The sequence below is a fragment of the Trichomonas vaginalis genome, chromosome II (genome assembly GCF_026262505.1).
Source record: "Trichomonas vaginalis G3 chromosome II, whole genome shotgun sequence".
In the NCBI taxonomy this organism is placed as follows: Eukaryota; Parabasalia; order Trichomonadida; family Trichomonadidae; genus Trichomonas; species Trichomonas vaginalis.
Window position 1 is genome coordinate 21,731,517 of NC_067204.1, and position 20,512 is coordinate 21,752,028.

Genomic DNA, 20,512 nt, shown 5'->3' on the forward strand with positions numbered 1-20,512 from the left:
TTTTTCAGTAAGGAAACGCAGGAGTTTTACGATTTATTTGAGGCGTGGGTTCTGGTTTAAATGTTGGAGTCGGTTTTGGAGTTGACTTTTGAACAGGAGTTTGTACTTTCATAGGTTCAGGAGTCATTGAAGGTGTTGTTTGTGAAGGCGTTGGTTTTGACGTTGGTTTTGGCGATGGTGTCGGAGTTTGTTTAACTTCAGCTACTTCAGTATTATTTATAACATTTGCTTTATTTCTTTTCAACATCATTACTGCTCCTGCTGTAGCTAGCAAACCTAGTGGGAGACCATATTTTATATAAGGACTTGACCAAATGCTATTTTTGACAGGAGCTGGTGGAACACCTAACCTTGGTGAGACTGCTCTTTGCCATTGTGCAGCTCGTAAGAAATATTCAATAGGTGCTCCATAATCGTTTAGTAAAGTTTGTTTCATAGATGGTGAAGGTTCACGAGAGCTTGATGAAGAACTCATTTATAAGCTTTAAAATAAACGTTCATCCTTTATTCCTCACTGTCGTCAGTTTGCTAAGTTATAGTCATCTAATCTTATTATTGGGATTCCATTAGCACGCACCTGAATGGCAAAGCAACAATCCCTCATAAATCCAATAAGTGGCTTTGGTACATTTTCTGTTGCTAGTTCAATAGGTCCTTTAACAGACAATTTGTATGTTATTGGAGCAGTAATGTTTGACCTTGCTGGAAGCAAAAGTCACTTCTGTTGGAAAACCACATAAGAAATGTGTGTTGTCATAGCTATCCCATTTATGTTCCACACTACCATCATCCACCAATGACCTCATAACATCTTCATTAAATCCTATCATATCATTGTTTGTATTGCAGGCGTTCGCAACCATTTCATAAAATACAGGTCCATATGATTTTTTCAGGTTCTGCAGGCATATTTCCATAAGCTCCCATGGAAAGCTGAAGATATTTAAACTTAGGGTTCTCAAAATTAACATAATAGTTGTCTTTCTTTCTAAATAGTGCCAAATACTTTTAACATTAATAGGCGTATAAGCTGCTGTAAATGTTGCACTTGAACTATCTGTATTCTTTGAGAATGAACCGTCCATAGGAATCCAATCCATAACTTTAACAGGAAAACATAAAGCCTCGTTTGTATAATGTTCTACAAGTTCTGTATAAATGTTAGGGTCTAAAGAGAAATGACTTTGGATGAATGAAACATTCATTAAATCCATCTTTGTTCGAAATAGTTGCTGGTTTACAGTTGTAATAGTAATGTTCCACTAGCTTCTACTGACTTCGTTATCATAGTGAATGGTTCATTCCATGGAACAAATTTATTTGTCGGTGGATTTGAATCTGAAGCAAATGCAACTTTAAGAGTTGGATTGAAAGCAATGATATCATTTACAGATATAGATGTGCATTGTAAGGCGTCGCTACTGAAACTTTACTTTAAGCTGAATGTTTCCTGCAAAACTGGAATAAATCGAATAGCTTCTAATGGAAGGAATCTTCTAACAGGAATTCTTAAACGAAGCTTAAAATCAAATGATTTTCCTGCTGTATTGGACCACTAACAATTTGTTCCTGTTCTGCATGTTCCCGAATGACTCCATACATCTTCATGTCGAGTCTTTGAGAAAATCTACTTTCTTTATTTGTTTCGGTAGTTTGTGAGTTTGAAGTTATAATATGCTTCTTCTCTTGCGTTGTCTTGAGAATATACGATACGACCATTTCAAGGATTTGATATCCAGCAACTGATAGAAGCGTCATCGAAACCAATCCAAAAATCCTGGTGGGTTTGTTTTATTGGAACCTGAACCAATTTTCTTTATCTACAATAAATTGACCTTCCATTTTATACGTAATGAATGTATTGTAAAGTCCAACATATTTTCGCCAGGAGGTGAGAGATTGAATGTTACCCATGTGTTATCTTTAGCAGTTCCAGGTTGTGATGGAATCTTTGCGTCAGAATATTTTCTATTAGTGTCACCAATTTGAACTGCATTGTCTATGATATCGAAATATGAGCGAATCTGATGAATATGCTCTGCTGGAGTAAATTCGTTTAACTGTTCGTTCTGCATGTATTTACTTCGGATAAAAATATCTATTTACTTCATTATTCTCACTCTTCTTCTTGGCATTCGTGGTGAAGTTGTTTCTTGACATTTTCAATGAACTGTACATTCTCTTTTGTCTCAACTTCTTTCACTGGTGGGTCAGGATTCTTTGACTCGGTTTGTTTTTTCAATGAAATTCACGAACTTTGCAATAAGCTCTTGGTTCGTTATTGAAAGTACATCTGGCTTCTTTTCTTCTTGTTCTTTGACTCAGTTTGAACAGAAGGTTTTATATGGGCTTCGTGGACTTCACCCTTGCATGCACCTTAATGTTGTCGCTCTCTGTATTCGCTAATGGAACCTTTCTTTTTCTTACGTATATTTTACCATCTTTACTCTGACTTACGTAATAGAAAGGATGTTGTATTCCTCTTGCGTCATTTAATATAATAGACTCTCGTTCTGATTTTGACAAGCTCATTTTACATCGGTTAAAGTTTTAATTTAGTTTTTTATCTACAGTCAAATGACTCAGACAAGCCCTACGGACAAGACCCAAGGGTCATAGATGTTGAAGCATTGAAGAAAGAAATTCGTGAGCAAATTTTATCCGAACTGAAGGAACAAAAACAAGAACAAAAGCCAGAGAGACCAAAGAGAAAACTTAGTGAAAAACAACTAGCTGCATTAGCTGCTGGAAGACAAAAGAACCCACGTTTGCTGGCGAAGAAAGCTAGAGAAGAAGCAAAAGCAAAGGAAGAACAAAAAGCAAAGAAGCTGAAGCAAAGAAAGAGTAAATGGTTTATTTTTATCCAATAAATGTATAGACAAATACCTTTATCTGTTGCGTTCAGTAGTGAAAACCCTGACGTCAAAATAAAGGGGAACAGAGTAACGTTTAAGTTTCCAACAGACTGGATTGTGAACATAAATGAAGAGAAGTACATTGGCATAACATCTATGTATATAACACGTGCTTTCAGAAAGGTTGACTTTATACTTCAAGTCGAGATAGAAAATGACGAACAGTCTTTAAGCGCCCAAAACATTCACATATACAAATACTTTAAAGACGATACAACATTGTTGCAATGTATGATTTCATTTAATGAAATGTTCGAGAAAAAGTTTAACATTGAAGTACAAACTTTACAGCCTTTGCGTGAGTTTCTTGCACAACTGAAGGAAGAAGGTAGTCAGCCACAACTTATAGACTTTCATTATGAATTTAATGAAAATGAAGATGGAACTCATGACTGTCAGTTTGTTATATATTCACCATTCAATGAAGTAGCTAAAAAGAAAGAAAATCCATTACGTATAAGATTTCAAATCTCTGAACCAAATGATGATTTCAAGAATGTTTTCAATTATGATGCAATGCTTCCGAGGAAAAATGAATTTTCAAAGATTGTAACACCTGGCATTTGGGATAGAAAGCAAGCTATATTATATTCAAACTTAAGTAAGGGAGTTGAAAATGAGTTCATTGGTCATACAAGAACTTCACCACTTCCTAACCCTAAATACTATAAATTAACTGGCTTCAATCGTGAGTTTTGGATAGACATGTTCTCCACTCATGACCATAACTGTCCAGTGTTCTTACCTCCAGACCATAAGGACTGTCTCTACATTGAAGCACAACTCTTAAACTCTACCATCGCAGTATTGTAAAATCTACGCTAGCTTTATTTTTATCACGAATGACCTCATTGCTGACAAAAATAAATGACCTCATTGCTGACAAAAATAAGCCGCTAGCGGCAAGGGCGAAGCCCATGACCTCATTCATGACCTCATTGCTGACAAAAATAAGCCGCTAGCGGCAAGGGCGAAGCCCATGACCTCAGAACTTAAGCTTACGAATAAAGCTCTTCATCCTCATTACTGAGTAAAATGACGTATGGCAGGTGTCAAACCGTTGAGTTTTCACAAATTTTAAAAATAACGTTAGTTTTATTTTTATTTATTTTTTATTTTGTATGTAAAGACAGATGTACGCTGAACTTGTTGGTCAAGATGTATGGAAAGAATGTTTACAAGATGAAGAGTATGAAATTCACTGTTCTGAGCCTTTTGAAATAAGGAAGAAAGAAACCAAGAGAATTATACATGAATATAACAGAGGAACAGGTTATATTTGTGTAACATTAAACCTCAAAAAGTACCAAAAACATGTTCTCATAGCTACTCATTTTATTTCCAATCCGAACAATTTACCGTGTGTGGACCATATAAACCATCAAAGAGACGACAATAGAATCTCAAACCTTCGTTGGTGTTCTAAATCTGAAAACAATAGAAATAAAAGCAAGTATGGCGATATAGTTTATGAGTTCGTTGATGAAATATCTGACGAAGCTGTTGAAATAACAGATTATGGTAAGCATTCGTTTGAGTTCTACTACTATGTTGAGAATGAGGACGCATTCTATTACTATACAGGTCCTAACTATCGAAAACTTCATATAAACTTTACAAAAAGGTGCTGCTTATGTTTCTATGATAGATACAGAAAACAAGAGTGTAATTTTATGCATAAACAAATTCAAACGCTTGTACGGCTTCATGTAGGACAAACATTATTTTTCAACACTAACGCCAACACGTAGGACAAACATTCATGACTAACATTACTGTATAACATAAATGTTTTGTTATGACCTCATCGTAAATGACTTTATCATGATTTCATCGTAAATGACTTTGTCAAACATGAGCATAAATGAATGTGTCGAAACTTCTTCATCGTACATGTTTTGTCATGATTTCTTCATCGTAATGAGCGTACATGTTTTGTCATGATTTCATCGTACATGCTTTGTCGAACTTAAACGTTAATGTTTTCACTGCTACCATGCTACCATGTGCTACCAGGTCATTTAACTTCTTTTAAAAATGGTGACAACTGACATTTTGACAACAACATAGGAAATAAATTTTATCGTTTATGTTTACGTTAATGTTTTACGTTAATGTTTACGTTTATGTTTACGTTAATGTTTTACGTTTATGTTTACGTTAATGTTTTCACTGCTACCATGCTACCATGTGCTACCAGGTCATTTAACTTCTTTTAAAAATGGTGACAACTGACATTTTGACAACAACATAGGAAATAAATTTTATCGTTTATGTTTACGTTAATGTTTTACGTTAATGTTTACGTTAATGTTTACGTTTATGTTTACGTTTATGTTTACGTTAATGTTTTACGTTTATGTTTACGTTAATGTTTTCACTGCTACCATGCTACCATGTGCTACCAGGTCATTTAACTTCTCTGAAAAAGTGTGACAACTCGACATTTTGACAACAGTTCAGGAGGAAGGTAGTTATTAATTATTTTTGAAGAACTGAAGGTGCTACCATGCTACCATGTGCTACCAGGTCATTTAACTTCTCTGAAAAAGTGTGACAACTCGACATTTTGACAACAACACAGGAAATAAACTTCTTCGTATATGTTTTGTCATGATTTCTTCATCGTACATGTTTTGTCATGATTTCATCGAAACTAAACGTATATGTTTTGTGAAGAATATAACAACCGCCTGAATTCAGACGGTTGCTTTTTATACAAAATTCACGCAGGAAAATTCTTGAGTTTTGGTTGAAAGAATACGGTCGAGCCAAAAGTGGCTCAACCTCAAAACAAACATTTTGTGAGCTTACTAAGGCATTTATGAATGAATTCAAAGGTATTTGCATACATCCTGACCTCGTTCATTTTGTTGTTGAATTCAGCAAAAATAATGTTTACGTTAATGTTTTCACTGCTACCATGCTACCATGTGCTACCAGGTCATTTAACTTCTCTGAAAAAGTGTGACAACTCGACATTTTGACAACAACATAGGAGGAAGGTAGTTATGAATTGTTTTTATTTTTTATTCCTATATAAATGACAGCAACAAACAACAACAGCAACTATATCGTTTCTGATGAAAAAGTTATTGATTCATTAGCTGAGGAATTAGTTGTGGCAGAAACTAAAACCCTCAACGAAAGAATTGGTGAAAACAAGATTGATTTACGTAACTACCTCAAACACGATGGAGGAAGAGGAAGGAAAACTGGTATGGCTTTATTAGTAAATAAAATTTCAAATTTAACGATTATAGATGTTGATATCAATAAATCATACAATGATGAACTTAAAGAAACAGTTAGAAAAGACATTTTATCAAAACTTTCGGATAAAGATGTTATCGTTAAAACCGCTTCAGGAGGTCTTCACATTTATTGCAACACTAATTTCTTCTATGCAGTTTCGAACAGAATGATTAAATGTTATTCCTGCAATGATTATGATATTGATATAATGACTTCTATGGATGATTCAAAGCGTTCTTTAGTGGTTATGGCTGATTCAAGAGTTCGCAAGAATGCAACAGAACCAATCAATACATACTCATTCATTCGTGGAAGTTATGATTCAACATTAACTAGAACAGTGAATGATATATTAAATGATTTGAATATTAAGGTAAGAGTTGAACAGAAGAATGAAGAAATAAAGACTATCATGAATGAAAACAAAGATGTAAACATTGACGATAAACTTGCCCAGAGCATAGTTGATGGCATGTGTGATTTTGAAGTACATAATGACGGTGGAAACATGAATTTAGAAAAAGAAATAACATTATTCACACTGTTTCAAGCTATTAATTCGTTACCGGATCATTTAATTAATGAAGCATACGATAACGTTTATAACTTCTGCAGTTTAACAGAAAATGCAAAAAGTAATTTTGAAAAAGCACGTAGTAGATATGCACATTTAATGACTTCTCCATTTGTTTTGGTAAAGATTCTAAAACTATATCAAAAGGAATATTATGATGAATATGTTTTACCTTTGTTACGTAAGCCAAAAATAACATTTGATATCAAACTTGATGATTCATTCTTGATAACAGATATTAGACGCAAGGCTGAAAATCATCAGTATAAAAACAGTTCTGAAGTAATTGAGGATTTATCACGTGTCATTCGTTTTGTAGATTGTGGAAATAAATATTTCATTCAAAAGGACTATAATATCCACGACAAAATGAATCAAATATCATTTGTTCTTCAGTCAAACATGAAAGAGTCACTCAAAATGATTAAATTATTTAAAGAAGAAGGTAAAACCATAACAGCATGGGATGTACTACTAAATCAATTGTCTTCATTAACCGTTAAGGGTGTTTGCTTTAAATCTGATTCCCCAGATGTTTTCTCAACGTTTCAAGGTTATAAATACAACGTTCTCGAAAAACCAGATTACTCAAAAATTGAGATGTTTATGAATTTCATTAAAGAAGCCATTTGTGTAATAACGATGAAGTGTATAAATACCTTCTCGGCTGGATTGCATCAATGATTCAACATCCTGGAATCAAGAATGAAACAGCAATTATTTTGAAAGGACTTCAGGGAACAGGTAAAAACAGATTCACAGACATTATTTCTGAACTCCTCGCTGGTTATTCATGTAAAAACATTACCGAAATAAGTGAGCTAACGGGTAATTTCAACTCAGTTGTTGAAAATAAAATGTTTCTTGTACTTAATGAACTCAAGAATGTTGGTGAAGATAGACTCGCAAACTTCAACGCTTTGAAATCAATTATAACGGATAATGAGATAAGAATTAATGAAAAGAATCAACCCAGAAGAACTGCTCAGAATGTTGCCAATTTCATTTTCGTAACTAACAACGTTTACCCTGTCAAAATTGAAGTTGGAGACAGAAGATACGTAGTTTTAAGAGTTAATGGTAAATTCAAGGGTCAATTTGATTACTTCAAGAATTTAATGGATTCATGCACAAAGGAATTTTATGATAATTTACTGACGTATTTTATGCAATATGACCTTTCATCATTTAATGTACGAATCATACCGATGACTGAAGCCAAACAAGATTTAATTGAATTATCATCAAATCCTTTAGATGTATGGATAAATACACATTATGATGAATTGTGTGCAGGTATGACGTGTGAAAATGCTCTATTCTGCAAACCATCAGACATGAAAGACAAAAACTTTCAAATGAGTATTAAGGATAAATGTGATAGGAAACATAGAAGAATAGACGGTAAACAAACATGGTATTATGTTTTGAAAGAAGAAATGAAAGGATTATATAAACAGGTTGAACCAAACGATAATGAGGAATCATTTACTGATGATGAAATACCTGTAAATGAGCCGCTAACGGACTCTTTGAGTCCTGAAGGTCTTTCAGACCGAAGCGGCGAGACCTGAAGGTCTAGCTTTATAAAGTATGATTGGAATTTATTTTTGCATTAATCCTTTCATGACTGTTGTCAAAATGTCGAGTTGTCACACTTTTTCAGAGAAGTTAAATGACCTGGTAGCACATGGTAGCATGGTAGCACCTTCGGTTATTCAAAAATAATTAATTATTGAATGACCCATGATGTTGTCAAAATGTCGAGTTGTCACACTTTTTCAGAGAAGTTAAATGACCTGGTAGCACATGGTAGCATGGTAGCACCTTCGGTTATTCAAAAATAATTAATTATTGAATGACCCATGATGTTGTCAAAATGTCGAGTTGTCACACTTTTTCAGAGAAGTTAAATGACCTGGTAGCACATGGTAGCATGGTAGCACCTTCGGTTCTTCAAAAATAATTCATAACTACCTTCCTCCTGAACTGTTGTCAAGAAGTTTGAAAATATAACAAGCATAACGAGGTGAAGCCCACATTGCTACAGCATTTACTAAAAGTCTATGAACATAATAACCTTTCAAACCAGGTGCCAAATTCTTGCGATTTTCGAATGGAATCTCTTCCCTCGGTTTTTCGAGGGAAGCAAACATATGAGGAAATTCTTCTAAAAGTTCTTTTGTCTGTTGGTTTTCAAACCAATGATATGCTTGCTTTGTAGAATGAAGAGCGTTCATTATACTTTGCATTTGATACATATCATCTTTGACTGAACGAATGAGACGTAACTGTTTGTTATACTGTATGTATTCGTATTCTTCATTTATGGCTTCATGAACGATAGAAGTTGTTGTGTTCTCTAATGTTGACATATCTGTCTTTACATACAGGATAAAAAAATAAATAAAATAAAAACTAACTTTATTTTTCTATCTTAAGGAAATTCATGAAATTTGGTCATTTTTCAGCAAAAATATAATTTAGGTGAAGAGACCCAAAGGGTCAGAGCCGCAAAGCGGCTAGGTGAGATGTCACCTGTTTTTTCACCTGTTTTCTCACCCCAGTTATTTTATAAACGTTTTACATGGTAAACGTTATTTTTTTAAATTTTGTGAAAACTCAACGGTTTGACACAAGCCCTAAAAATTATTTTACTCAGAATTTTGTTGCTGAATTCAATAAAAATATAATTTAGGTGAAGAGACCCAAAGGGTCAGAGCCGCAAAGCGGCTAGGTGAGATGTCACCTGTTTTTTCACCTGTTTTTTCACCTGTTATTTTATAAACGTTTTACATGAATTGTACGATGTATATTTGAAATCCTAAACAATTTCGTAGCTTCTATTTCTTCTGTCAGTATGTCAAAAGTTTTAACAATGCCGAAAGTCTCTTTATATTTCTTCTTGACGTCAGATAGAAGGAAATCTTCTACTGTTGGATAGTTTTTGTTCAGAAATGCTAACATGTCCATTTTATCTTCTGCTGGCTTTTCTGCTTCTTTCTTTAAGTCTGCATAGTCGTTTCTCATTCTTTCTATCTCTTTGACTGAGTAGTTATATTTCCTAATTGCTGCCTTACATTTTGAACATTGTGGGTTCATTTTTGCGTTATATTCTGAAACCTTACCTGCTAAAACAACTAAGGCGTCAATTGCTCTCTTCATCTCAAACATAGCGGGTCTTATTTGTTCGTTCCATACTTTGCCTCTTCTATCTTTATCTCTTATCTGCCATACACATTCAGCAACTAACGAAACAAAGTTGTCGTAGGTCTTAAATTCTTCAGATTTATATATGTCAGAAATGTTTTTATATACCATGTCGCAATCTTTGTCCATAACTTTATGGTTGCAATGAAAACCAAGGAATTCATAATTTACCTTACGAATGAACTTCTTTATTTCTACTGAGTCAGTTGGTTTCACTTCTATTTCATCGAATTCAGGAATAGTGAGTTTTTGTTGTTGGATTTCAGGTAGTTTAGGTAAATGGTCAATAATGTCCTGCATTTCATAAAGATACTGTTCATTTTGTTCATCTTTCGCACTACAGTCTAAATTATTTGTTAAAAGTTCTTGCTTTATCTTCTGGATTTTTGTTTCGAAAGTATATGAAGAAGGAATGAAGTTTTTCATCTCTACCAACATTGACGTAGGATTCATGACTAACGAGTTTGGTGCTGTTGTTGTGGACAGAGTCCCGCCGTTCGCGGCTTGAATTGTTGTAGAACCTATTGTTGAAATCATATCTTTTATACAAAATAAAAAAATAAATAAAAATAAAACTAGCGTTATTTTTGGTCTTTTGTGAAAATTCATGAAAATTCAAGAGGTGAGAAAAGAGGTGAGAAAACAGGTGACATCTCACCTAGCCGCTTTGCGGCTCTGACCCTTTGGGTCTCTTCACCTAAACATTATTTTTACTGAATTTAGCAACAAAATAAATGGTTCATTTACTCACAATATTTTTGTACAAAACGACCCCAAACTTTTAACTTCTTTTCTGCAGCTTCTAATGCTATCTTAGCGAGTTCATATTCTCTAAATTCTCTCTTTAAATCTTCTTGTTCCCATTGGTCTAGTTCGTATGGAGAATCTCTATAACCATAACATATCTCACGTTCATGTTCAAATTGTTTTTCGCACATTTTTCTAACTTCTTGTTCGAACAAAGGTTTAGCATTCTTTACTGTATCTTCAAGTTCTTCTTCATCTAATTTCTCATGAACTTTCTTGTCTATGGAGTCCATAATTTTTCCAACTGCTATGCAATATTTTGGAGAAGCCCACATTGCTATATAGTTTATAAGTTTGGGTCTACATACGTTCCTCTAACCTGTTTGATTTCATCAGGAATTCCTGCATGAATTTTGTATAAAAAGCAACCGTCGGAATTCAGACGGTTGCTATATTCTTCACAAAATGCCTTATAATACTCTTCCCAGGACTTATTTTCCAACAACTTTCTAAAGTCTTTCCTAAACTGCTGACACATATTTGTTGCATTAATGTAACCATCCTTGTCTCTACGTAAGACTTCAATACCGTTATAAGTGCCTTTTGTGAATGTTTCGCCATTATATTTGTTAGTGAATGTTTTTGCTTCGACTGACATTTCTGTTCTTACATACCAAATAAAAAAATAAATAAAAATAAAAACTAACTTTATTTTTTCTATCTTAAGGAAATTCACGAAAATTCAAGAGGTGAAAAAACAGGTGAGAAAACAGGTGAAATCTCACCTCTTCACCTAAACATTATTTTTGGTGTAAATTTATGAAAACATTAATAATTCCATGATTGTTCTCATTCATGTCTGATTTACATCTAATGAAAAAGTTTAGATGAATTTTCTTATTCTTTCTGGCATATTTTTGTCTTTCCAATACTCCCGCTCTAATGGTCCCAGATGAGTTGGCTTTGACTCTCTCAAGTTCTTAGATGGTATAACATCTTCAACGCCTCCTTCATATCTTACTTTATAAGTGTCATCGTTTATGTTGTAGTCAAGTATTTCAATAACCACTCCTCGCTTTGCTTCGTCAATGGTTTCAGCAAGTTTGCCATTACTACTTTCGACTAATTTATGACGAGGGTAAAATGCTATGGAGTCGTCAGCAGCTTTTATAAGATATCCATTACCTTGCGTAGAGTCTACGATATAATAATTTCGACTTAACCTTAAACGTTTCTTTGTCAACGGTTTGTCGTCAAGAACTACACGAACTTTTGTACCAGGAATGAGAGTAAATTGTTTTGAATTTCTGATATTTTGTGTTTGGCTTCGTTTCTTTTGTATATACTTTTCTTCTTGTTGTTGTGTCATTGAATTTGGTGTATGTCCTGTTGTAGAATTTGTTGAGGAATTATATACTTCGAGAAAATGTTTCATTGTTTCTTCGGTAAAGTCTCGCTCTTGATTTAAATCTCTGAGCGTTCTTATGAAGCGGTTAATGATACCGAGTATGTTATGGTTATGGTCTTCAGTAGTGTAGTGAGTTATGTTATGCTTAATGAGAAATTCTGTGATTTCGTTGCTGAGGTATGCACTGTCTTGGTCTGATGTTAAAGTACTTGGGTTATGTTCTGCTACAAACTTTTGTAAAACTCTTAACACTTCACGAGTTCCTTTATTTCTCATTATATACGCATATGCTTTACGAGTGTTAACATTAATGAAGATGAGGAATGGTTTATGTCCTCCTTTTCTGCTTTGAATGAGAGTGTCAAATTGGTATGCGTCAGGAGTGTTGGAGTAAATTGGTAAAAAGTAGTCGTAAGGGTTTATTTTTGTTTGATGTACAACATTTTTGTCAAAGAACCTTTTCACTTCAGCTCTGTTAGTAAATCCCCGACTCTTTGCAGCTTCATTGAATTTCTTAAATGACCTCCATGGATGTTGTTCGAATACTTCTTTCAAGCTCATTTATGTAAAGTTAAAGATTTTATTCTAGGCTCAAGTGCGTTCATTGAACGCGGTACCATGCAAATACAGTCACAAATGGTGGCATGTAATCTGCACCCGAGCCTGTTGGATTTGTTGTGAAAGTATGGGCATGATTTCCTGCGGTTCCACAGAAAATACCTGCGCTTGAATCTACTGGGTCACTTGAAATATCATATCTATGCATTCCCTGTCTATCCGAACCTGCTGCAAGATTTGTATAACCTCTTTTTGTTATTGAATGTGAATGACTACCTGTTGTTTTGTAGTTCCTGTATGAGTGTGCGGTGGAAGGTTTGCTTCAGTAATTTTCTTCGAACCTCCTGTTTGCTTTGAAGAGTTAGCACAGTATAAGAATTTGTCTACAATCTGCTGCCATGTACCAAAACCTAAAACTGTTGCTGGATTTGTTGAGTTCATTGACGTATAAATAGAGCCTATAGGATATAATGTTTGAAGAATCTGAGTCTTTAATGTTTGAAGCTCTGTTTTGTCTGCTTTCTTGTCATATAAATCTTGAGCAGTGAATTTAATATTATGTTCATCCTTCATGACATAAACATCTTTACATCTAATGTTTTTCATCGTCGTTATGTCGTCATCCGATGTTAAACCTTGTGGAAAGTTAGGAGGTTTTACAATATAATGCATCCCACCAGTTTCTTCAACCGTTCCTTCAATACTTTCTATAGCAACAGTTGTAAAACTTGTATGTGTATGAGTCTTATTTGCTTTTTTATCTAACATTGCTGGTAGTTCATGTGCTTCAAAGTTTCTGGCATGACCTTCGATATTCATACATTTGTTATTTAAGGAGTTTAGTGTATCTTTTACGCTTGTACTTGGATTCTCTAAAGGTGCACTTGAACCAAGGGTATAGTTCAAATTATGTCGTCTGCTCTAACAGTTGAGAAGGAGTTATGTGTATGTTTTTGTCAGCTTTACTGTCTAATGTAGCTTGAAGTTCATTTATATCGGAGATGTTGTGTTTATGAGATTTCAAAACTTTTTCATTGCTTCGAGTTCAACTTTGTCAGCTTTACTTTTAATAGCATCTTCAAACGTTATTTTTGACTTAACTCTCAAAGTAATCTTGGTTCAACTAATACACCTTTAACAGAGAAAGTAGAGGCATAAATTTCATCGTTAACTAAATGCTTTGGTGCTTTACCTGTGTCATACTGTACAGTACAGCTTATGTCATAACCTTTAGCACGAATGTATTTATATCTTCTTTCATTAACATTTTTTGTCTTCGCTTCATCACTTCGTGTTAAATATCCATGGTAGTCCGTTATAATCTGTTCGTCTGAAGTTATATAATGAACGTGGTTTTTATCTGCTTTTTCGGCTAATTTCTCATTAACATCTCACTTCTAATTCAACTCTTCCGCCAGAACTCTTATTATCATTAATCTTTTTCATTAATTCGGTAATTACGTCAAAAGACTATATTCTGTTTTCGGTTTTGTAAATAATGAGTCAAAATTTCTTTTCATCATTACATCGCTGACATTAATGATATCACCAATTCCTTTTTCATTTATTCTCTTCATTAATTCTGCAATAATGACGAATATATAATCTGTTAATTTATTCTCTTCATCGAGGGTTATAGAATGTTTTGAAATTGAATCATTAACTCCTCTAAATATCAATAACTTCAGGATACACGTTTTTAATGTCTTGAATAACCCGACCAGTATCCTCGCCACTATGTGGCTCTGAGCCCGTTGGGCTCTGTTGTTCATGTTCTTCGTTCCCGTCGTTACGTGGTTTTATATCTCTAACCATCATCAACGCAGCCATAACCGGAGGGTTTGTTGCTACCTGTTCGAAAAATCCGTCCGTTATGTATGGTATATCTAAATAATTTCTTTGTGTTTGTTAAAACATTTGAAAACAAGTCTTTTAAAACCATCTACAAAATTTCCTGTTTCACCTAATGTTCTTGCAGCATTTACAAGCTCACCCATTCCCGCTTTTGACCCCAAAAACGTCCATATTGCATTTATTTCACTCTGTATAGTTGTCCATTCAGCGAAACTAACACCACCGCATTCGCTAAGTTGAAATGAAATTCAGTGGATCGAACTTAATTCCACCTTCTTTTTCAATTTCAACGAACTCACTAACATGAGATTTTAAATATTCTTTCGTTAAAATTGTTTTCCCCGATGTTATGTCATTAACGAAACTATCACCGTCAAAAGTTAATGAATTCAATTTCGTCGTTGATGCTTTTATTTCATACACCGCTTTATTGATAGTTTTTTGGCTCACCTTCTTTAGAAGCATATGAAACATTAATGAATGAATTATATGTATTCGTGAATGAATTAAAATCAATGATTTCATTAATGACGCCTTTAATGATTCGTTAACTGTAATCCTTAAAACAATTACTGAACTGTCCTTTATGAAAGGTACACTGCAAACCGTCGATTTGGATCAAATGCTGTAGTTGGTGGCAGGAATATTAATGATATAAGTCATTAAATCATTAAGTGACGTAAATAATTTGTCGTTTTGATTTAATTTCTTTAGCATCTGTTATATATGGTAATTTTATTTCTGTAGTTTCTGAATTAAAGATATTCGCTAAAATGTTTTTGTAAACTGTTTTGAACAGCTGGTAAACCGTTGAATCCGGAACTCTTACGATTTCACCGTCCTTAATAAATGGCATTGCACATGGTGTAGTGCTTGGGTCAAATCTTTCGGATTATAATTCAACATATATTCTAACGCTTCATATACAGACTTATATACTGTTGTGTCGTTCTTCATGACAATTCTCCATTTACAATGAAAGGCATAGTACATGGAGTTAAAATAGGGTCAAACTTTTCATAGTCCTTCCATGTTATGTAATTCTCATATTTCCATCAGAAATAAAACAATATATTTGTCAGTAAGTGTGAGAGAGTATTGACCAAAATATAAACGTTTAGCTCTGTCAGCTTCATACGCATATGCATATACTCATATTTTAATGAGAATAAAATGTTGTTCTATTATTGCAAAGTACAGACCCAAACGAATACGGGACAGTAAAGCTACAAACAAACTTAGGTCTACAGAATGAGGCGCTTGCATTCAGAATGGTTGACTTCAATACTATCGCTTCATTCGTTATAACAGATGAAACAGATTTCATAGAGATTGAAATAGATGGAAAGAAGCACGAAATAAGATTTCACAATAATGTAGAATATAAGATGGAAACATTAGCTGGAGTGTTAAATGCGCTCATAAATACTACAATAAACAAGGAGAACGAAGAAAACTTAATGAATGTTAAACTTATTGCAGGAGTTTTGAAGTTCAGTTATGCGAAGGAGTTTAAGATAACACGAATGAGTCATAGAGTTCAATTGCTTCTGGGTGCATACCATATGACATTTTTGAAAAGTGTTGACAAAACGATTGAGATGAAATCTGTTCCATACGTATGTTATGGCAATTGTTTATACATTGAGTCTAAAATAGCTAATGTCACAGGTATTTCAGGAGTTAATAGTAAAGGTTCAGTAGAATATAAATCCTTCTGTTATGCAGTCAATTCAATGTTCATTCCAAACGTTCCTGTCATAGTAACTCATTTAGGTAAATGGATTCGCATTAGTCCTCATAATTTGAAAGACATGCAATTCAGACTTGTTGACTTTCAAGGCGAGCCTGTAGAACTGAAGGCACCAGTGCGAATGACTGTTGAAGTTGACTTTTTAGAAAATATTAAATGCAACAGCTTACAAGAGAACTCAGAGCTAAAAATATAAAGTATGAATGTTATGTATTAGGTCATGAACTTTGGTTATTGCTGTTTGATGAAACAAATGAGTTAGTTATGTCAGTCAAGAGAACAGAAAAAGGCGTCAAAGGCGCCGAGCGCAAAGCGCTATATTGTGTTAGTGAAAACTGCACCAAGTCAATAAGATTAGGTTTGCATTATGAAGATGAGTTCGATACTGTTGAAGAAGTTTTGGACAGATATTACAAATTGCTTTAATTTACTAAAACATATTTCAAGCAAAGTTTATATTCTGTTGAAAGTTTTGTATACTCGTTCGAATATTTATACTTAAACTCAACTCCTGTAGTTCCTGGTGTTTCAATGATGCGGATGTTACCTATTTTCATGAATAGTGGAGTTTGACCACAGCATTCGATTTCAGGGTCGAGATAGTCAATGACACATTGTTTCCCTGTTATTCGTGATATAACATTTTCAAGGTCCTCCTTTGTTAGAATTATTTGGTTCTTGCTTATAAGATTTATCAAAAGCTTCTTATCGTCTTTGAGTAAAATTGTTTGGTATAACTGAAGAAGGTAATGGTCTACGTTATCTGAAGGATTTGTTTGAACATTTGTGTAAGGGTTGTCGTTGGCTTCTCTTGAAAGAATTTGGTCCAGTGGTGGATACTCTAACTTAACATCTGATGTAGCGTTAGCGTTTGAAGCTGAGTTTAAATTCACGGATTTCAGCTCTGGTTCTTTTTCTTTCAAACACTCTGAACTATAGTTCTTTATGACAATATTGTTTGTCGTTCGTGAGTCAACATTTGATGTTGGTTCAATTGGAACATTAACGGCACCAGCTAAGATGGATTTGCTTCTCATTTCATATAGAATAAAAACCTTTTATATGTATGAAATGAACAATATACTCGACAAGGGTTTGAATGTAAAGCTAACGAATGAAAATATTGTTGAATTCACTGAGACAGGAGCTGTGTATAAAGATGTAGAACTACTGAACAAAAGAGCTAAGGGAAGAAGCAGGAACATGAACAAAGGGTGGAAGCCTATAAAAATTTATGTCAACGATGGCTCAGGAGGTTCAAACATAAAGTATGCAGAAAGTTATAGAGTTTATGCTCTCAAAGGTGAAAAGCCTTCATTTAAGAACAGCTATTCTAACGCATATCCTCAAAAGCTAACGGATGGGGAAGTGGATGATATGAATGACAGCAAAAATATTAACAGAAATGGCGACAGAGATGCATGGAATTTGTTTACCATCAGTCAATTGAAGGTTAAACTTTAAAACAATGTTGGTCGTTCCCATGGAATATTTTTGACTTTAATGGTATTAGTCATGATATGAATCTCAAGGTATGAACGAGGAGAGATGAGAGACTTATATGCTTCCCAAATTTCTTCAAAAGGTAATGTTATACCTGACTGTTTCCAAATGAGTTCAATATCATAACGTGAGAAACCTTGAAAGATAACGAAGTCAGTTATGAGACGTTTTATGTTTAAAGCTAAAAACCTCCATGTTTGCATAAGTATTGCTACAGTTAAGTGGTAATGTCTGACTTTAGTAATGATGTTAGCTAATGGTGAGTCTGGCTTTGACACTAAACCTTTTCCGGCGAAGTCGTCACAAACGAGCAGAGTGTTTGAAGGATACTTTTTGAAGGGGTATTTTGAAAGTTTTGACAGAATGTAGTTTGTAGTCGTTTCATATCGTAAACTCCTGAGTATTGACGTAAGTGGTGTTTGTCAATAATTCTTTCCATCTCTTCTGAAGTCTTTTGCATTCCTGACTGTATAAATTCAACGATGGCATAATATTTCCTCTTACGTCGAATGTAACGTTGAAGAAATTCAATGAGTTCACTGTCTGGAACTTTAACGACAGAGGCTTGAACTTTTGACATAAATGTTTTCGCTGTTGAGTCCATAGAGTCTGAAGTTGCTGATATAATGATTTGGTCATAATATGAATCTTTCTAAACGCTCTGTTATGAGTATATGACGAATGAGGTTAAATGTCTTACCTGAACCCATCTTTCCACAATAGAAATAAACACCATTTGAACAGAATCATAATCTTACTGAAAGGAAGAATGAGAGAAGAGTTAAGTTTGTCTGTAGTTTCATTCATGTCTTCATCTACGTCATGTATTAAATGCTTCATTTTATCTCCATTAAAAATGCAAGTCAGAAATATTCAGAACATAGCACCGAGTCTAACTGACAAGAGTATAAAGATATACTATGAACACGTTATGATGAAACCAACCAAAATTCAAGAAAGTCAGTATACTTATGAATATCCAAGACACTGGGTAGAGTATGTAGGAGGTGAGAAAGCTATTGAAATCAGACAGTTCGAAGTATTCCAGCAGGAAGGACAATATTATTGAAGAACTTTAATGTTTTGAGGTATAATGATGAAACAAAGAAGCAAGATAGTTTTCCCATTGCTGTGTATGTGAACCTAGACACAGGAGATGACATGAAAGTTTTTAACACAAAGCTTCAAACGGTAGTGAGAGAACAACTGACTGCGGAAGGGCATCCATTACCTTCAGAAGTTACCATAGCATATAATTTTGAAACAAACTCAATAGATTTTAAAGTCATCTCTGCAAAGAAGTCAGGTTTTACATTTAATGAAGCAGATGTATATTCGAATGAAAACTTCAAAGCTATTGCATGGTTAGATAATGACGATTGCTTTAAGAAAATATTTAAATTCAGTGACTCAACGATGTCAATAGATGACCTTCGTGGAATGTTACCATCGATGTTTACAGTAGAAGGTTCAGCAGGATTGCTTACAAGATTGTCAATTGGTGGTATTTGGTCTCGTGAGAACATTGTTATAAAATCCAGTATAAGTGAATTTGCTGAAGAATCTATATTATGTCTTTCAAACTACATGTATTCGCCGCGAAGCATTATAGTATAACAAACTTTGTCAGTAAGTTTAACATAAGACTTGTCGAACCTTCTTCAATGAAAGATGTTGTGCTACCTAAAGATGGAAAGGATGGACTCATTATTGAGATGATTTTAATTGCATATTAAATGAGCTTGTTCTTGAAGGTCATTCATGATGAAATAACTGTTGTAGAAGATGTTAGCAATTGTTCAGACATTTTGAAGCGTATAGATGAGATAAGAAAGAAGTTATGAAGCCGCAACGCGGCGAGGACGAAGTCCATGAGAATGTTTATGTTTCATTGACTTTCTCCAGTAACGAGAACTTTTATGAGATAATATTGAAGAGAGATGATTTTAATATGGTGTAAATGGTAGCTTGGGCAGCTTTAGGCGCAATGGGAACAAAAGCATTAGCATTTGGAGCAAAAGCACTTGGAGCTTATGACGCAGTAAATAAAATGAGTGGAGGAAGGGTTTCGAAGACATTAGATGCAAATAAAGGGAAGATTGGAGGCTGGGTTGCAAAGAAGTTAAGATTAAATAAAATAGGGCTCATAAATAAAGCATCCAATTTGGTTGCGACTGAGTCAGAAAATGCTTTAGGAAAGGACGATGAGTTTGCAAAACACGCAAAAGACTTTAATGACCAGATGAAAGGTGAAACAATGCATTTAAATAGATTCGATGGAACTCTTCCTCCACCAGTAGTTCTTCCGTATGGTCCCTATGGAATGTATGGAAATCCTTACGAAAGACCATTTGACCCATTGACTGGTGGAAGTAACTGGTATCATTACGGACGAAGAAGAAAGACAGTCAAGTTGGAGACAGACGTGAAGAAAGCAACTAAAAAGAAACCAAGGAAGAGAGTTATAAAGCAATGAATTCAACAGGGTGAAAAAACAGGTGAAAAAAGAGGTGAGATTCACCACTTCACCTAAATTTATTTTTGTGCTATGTTTTCATACGTGTGAGGGTGGTGATATCATTATTTTTTATTTTATTTTTTATTTTATTATTAAATGACGAAAACTATTGAGATAACAAACTACAACGGTCATGAGTTCAAGAATTTGTTCTTCGTTCCTCGTGAAAATACATTCTATCAGATACGAGGGAGAAAGGGTAAAGTTAGTTTGAGCG

At 34.2% G+C, this 20,512-nt stretch overlaps 11 protein-coding genes and 5 pseudogenes across 16 annotated transcripts, besides 1 other annotated feature; 8 read left to right on the top strand and 8 right to left on the bottom strand.

Moving 5' to 3' along the window:
- Positions 1-20,512: part of a mobile genetic element that runs on past both edges of the window.
- On the bottom strand, positions 5-475 carry TVAGG3_0586600 (uncharacterized protein; the record flags this gene model as incomplete). Its single annotated transcript, XM_001317360.1, has 1 exon — positions 5-475. The coding sequence occupies one exon, from the start codon at positions 473-475 to the stop codon at positions 5-7; it is 471 nt and encodes a 156-aa protein (XP_001317395.1).
- On the top strand, positions 2,578-2,848 carry TVAGG3_0586610 (annotated as a pseudogene). The gene has a single exon. A coding segment is annotated over exon 1 (271 nt).
- TVAGG3_0586620 (uncharacterized protein) lies at positions 2,871-3,728 on the top strand (the record flags this gene model as incomplete). The annotated part of the gene is made up of 1 exon (XM_001317363.1): positions 2,871-3,728. One exon carries the CDS (start codon positions 2,871-2,873, stop codon positions 3,726-3,728), a length of 858 nt encoding a protein of 285 aa, XP_001317398.1.
- On the top strand, positions 4,049-4,628 carry TVAGG3_0586630 (HNH endonuclease family; the record flags this gene model as incomplete). Its single annotated transcript, XM_051239338.1, has 1 exon — positions 4,049-4,628. A coding segment is annotated over one exon (580 nt), but the record flags the coding sequence as incomplete, so codon positions are not given.
- On the top strand, positions 5,959-6,600 carry TVAGG3_0586640 (Prim-pol domain family; the record flags this gene model as incomplete). The annotated part of the gene is made up of 1 exon (XM_051239339.1): positions 5,959-6,600. A coding segment is annotated over one exon (642 nt), but the record flags the coding sequence as incomplete, so codon positions are not given.
- On the top strand, positions 7,953-8,318 carry TVAGG3_0586650 (uncharacterized protein; the record flags this gene model as incomplete). Its single annotated transcript, XM_051239340.1, has 1 exon — positions 7,953-8,318. One exon carries the CDS (start codon positions 7,953-7,955, stop codon positions 8,316-8,318), a length of 366 nt encoding a protein of 121 aa, XP_051097164.1.
- TVAGG3_0586660 (KilA, N-terminal/APSES-type HTH, DNA-binding family) lies at positions 8,718-9,119 on the bottom strand (the record flags this gene model as incomplete). The annotated part of the gene is made up of 1 exon (XM_051239341.1): positions 8,718-9,119. One exon carries the CDS (start codon positions 9,117-9,119, stop codon positions 8,718-8,720), a length of 402 nt encoding a protein of 133 aa, XP_051097165.1.
- TVAGG3_0586670 (organellar and viral DNA polymerase type B) lies at positions 9,526-10,491 on the bottom strand (the record flags this gene model as incomplete). The annotated part of the gene is made up of 1 exon (XM_001317364.2): positions 9,526-10,491. The coding sequence occupies one exon, from the start codon at positions 10,489-10,491 to the stop codon at positions 9,526-9,528; it is 966 nt and encodes a 321-aa protein (XP_001317399.1).
- Positions 10,698-11,359, bottom strand: TVAGG3_0586680 (annotated as a pseudogene). Its single transcript has one exon. A coding segment is annotated over exon 1 (662 nt).
- Positions 11,585-12,670, bottom strand: TVAGG3_0586690 (integrase core domain containing protein family; the record flags this gene model as incomplete). The annotated part of the gene is made up of 1 exon (XM_051239342.1): positions 11,585-12,670. The coding sequence occupies one exon, from the start codon at positions 12,668-12,670 to the stop codon at positions 11,585-11,587; it is 1,086 nt and encodes a 361-aa protein (XP_051097166.1).
- On the bottom strand, positions 12,711-15,677 carry TVAGG3_0586700 (annotated as a pseudogene). Its single transcript has one exon. A coding segment is annotated over exon 1 (2,967 nt).
- TVAGG3_0586710 lies at positions 15,695-16,470 on the top strand (annotated as a pseudogene). The gene has a single exon. A coding segment is annotated over exon 1 (776 nt).
- On the bottom strand, positions 16,697-17,311 carry TVAGG3_0586720 (uncharacterized protein; the record flags this gene model as incomplete). The annotated part of the gene is made up of 1 exon (XM_051239343.1): positions 16,697-17,311. One exon carries the CDS (start codon positions 17,309-17,311, stop codon positions 16,697-16,699), a length of 615 nt encoding a protein of 204 aa, XP_051097167.1.
- TVAGG3_0586730 (uncharacterized protein) lies at positions 17,337-17,738 on the top strand (the record flags this gene model as incomplete). The annotated part of the gene is made up of 1 exon (XM_051239344.1): positions 17,337-17,738. The coding sequence occupies one exon, from the start codon at positions 17,337-17,339 to the stop codon at positions 17,736-17,738; it is 402 nt and encodes a 133-aa protein (XP_051097168.1).
- Positions 17,735-18,584, bottom strand: TVAGG3_0586740 (annotated as a pseudogene). The gene has a single exon. A coding segment is annotated over exon 1 (850 nt).
- Positions 19,738-20,253, top strand: TVAGG3_0586750 (protein of unknown function, DUF4107 family; the record flags this gene model as incomplete). Its single annotated transcript, XM_051239345.1, has 1 exon — positions 19,738-20,253. The coding sequence occupies one exon, from the start codon at positions 19,738-19,740 to the stop codon at positions 20,251-20,253; it is 516 nt and encodes a 171-aa protein (XP_051097169.1).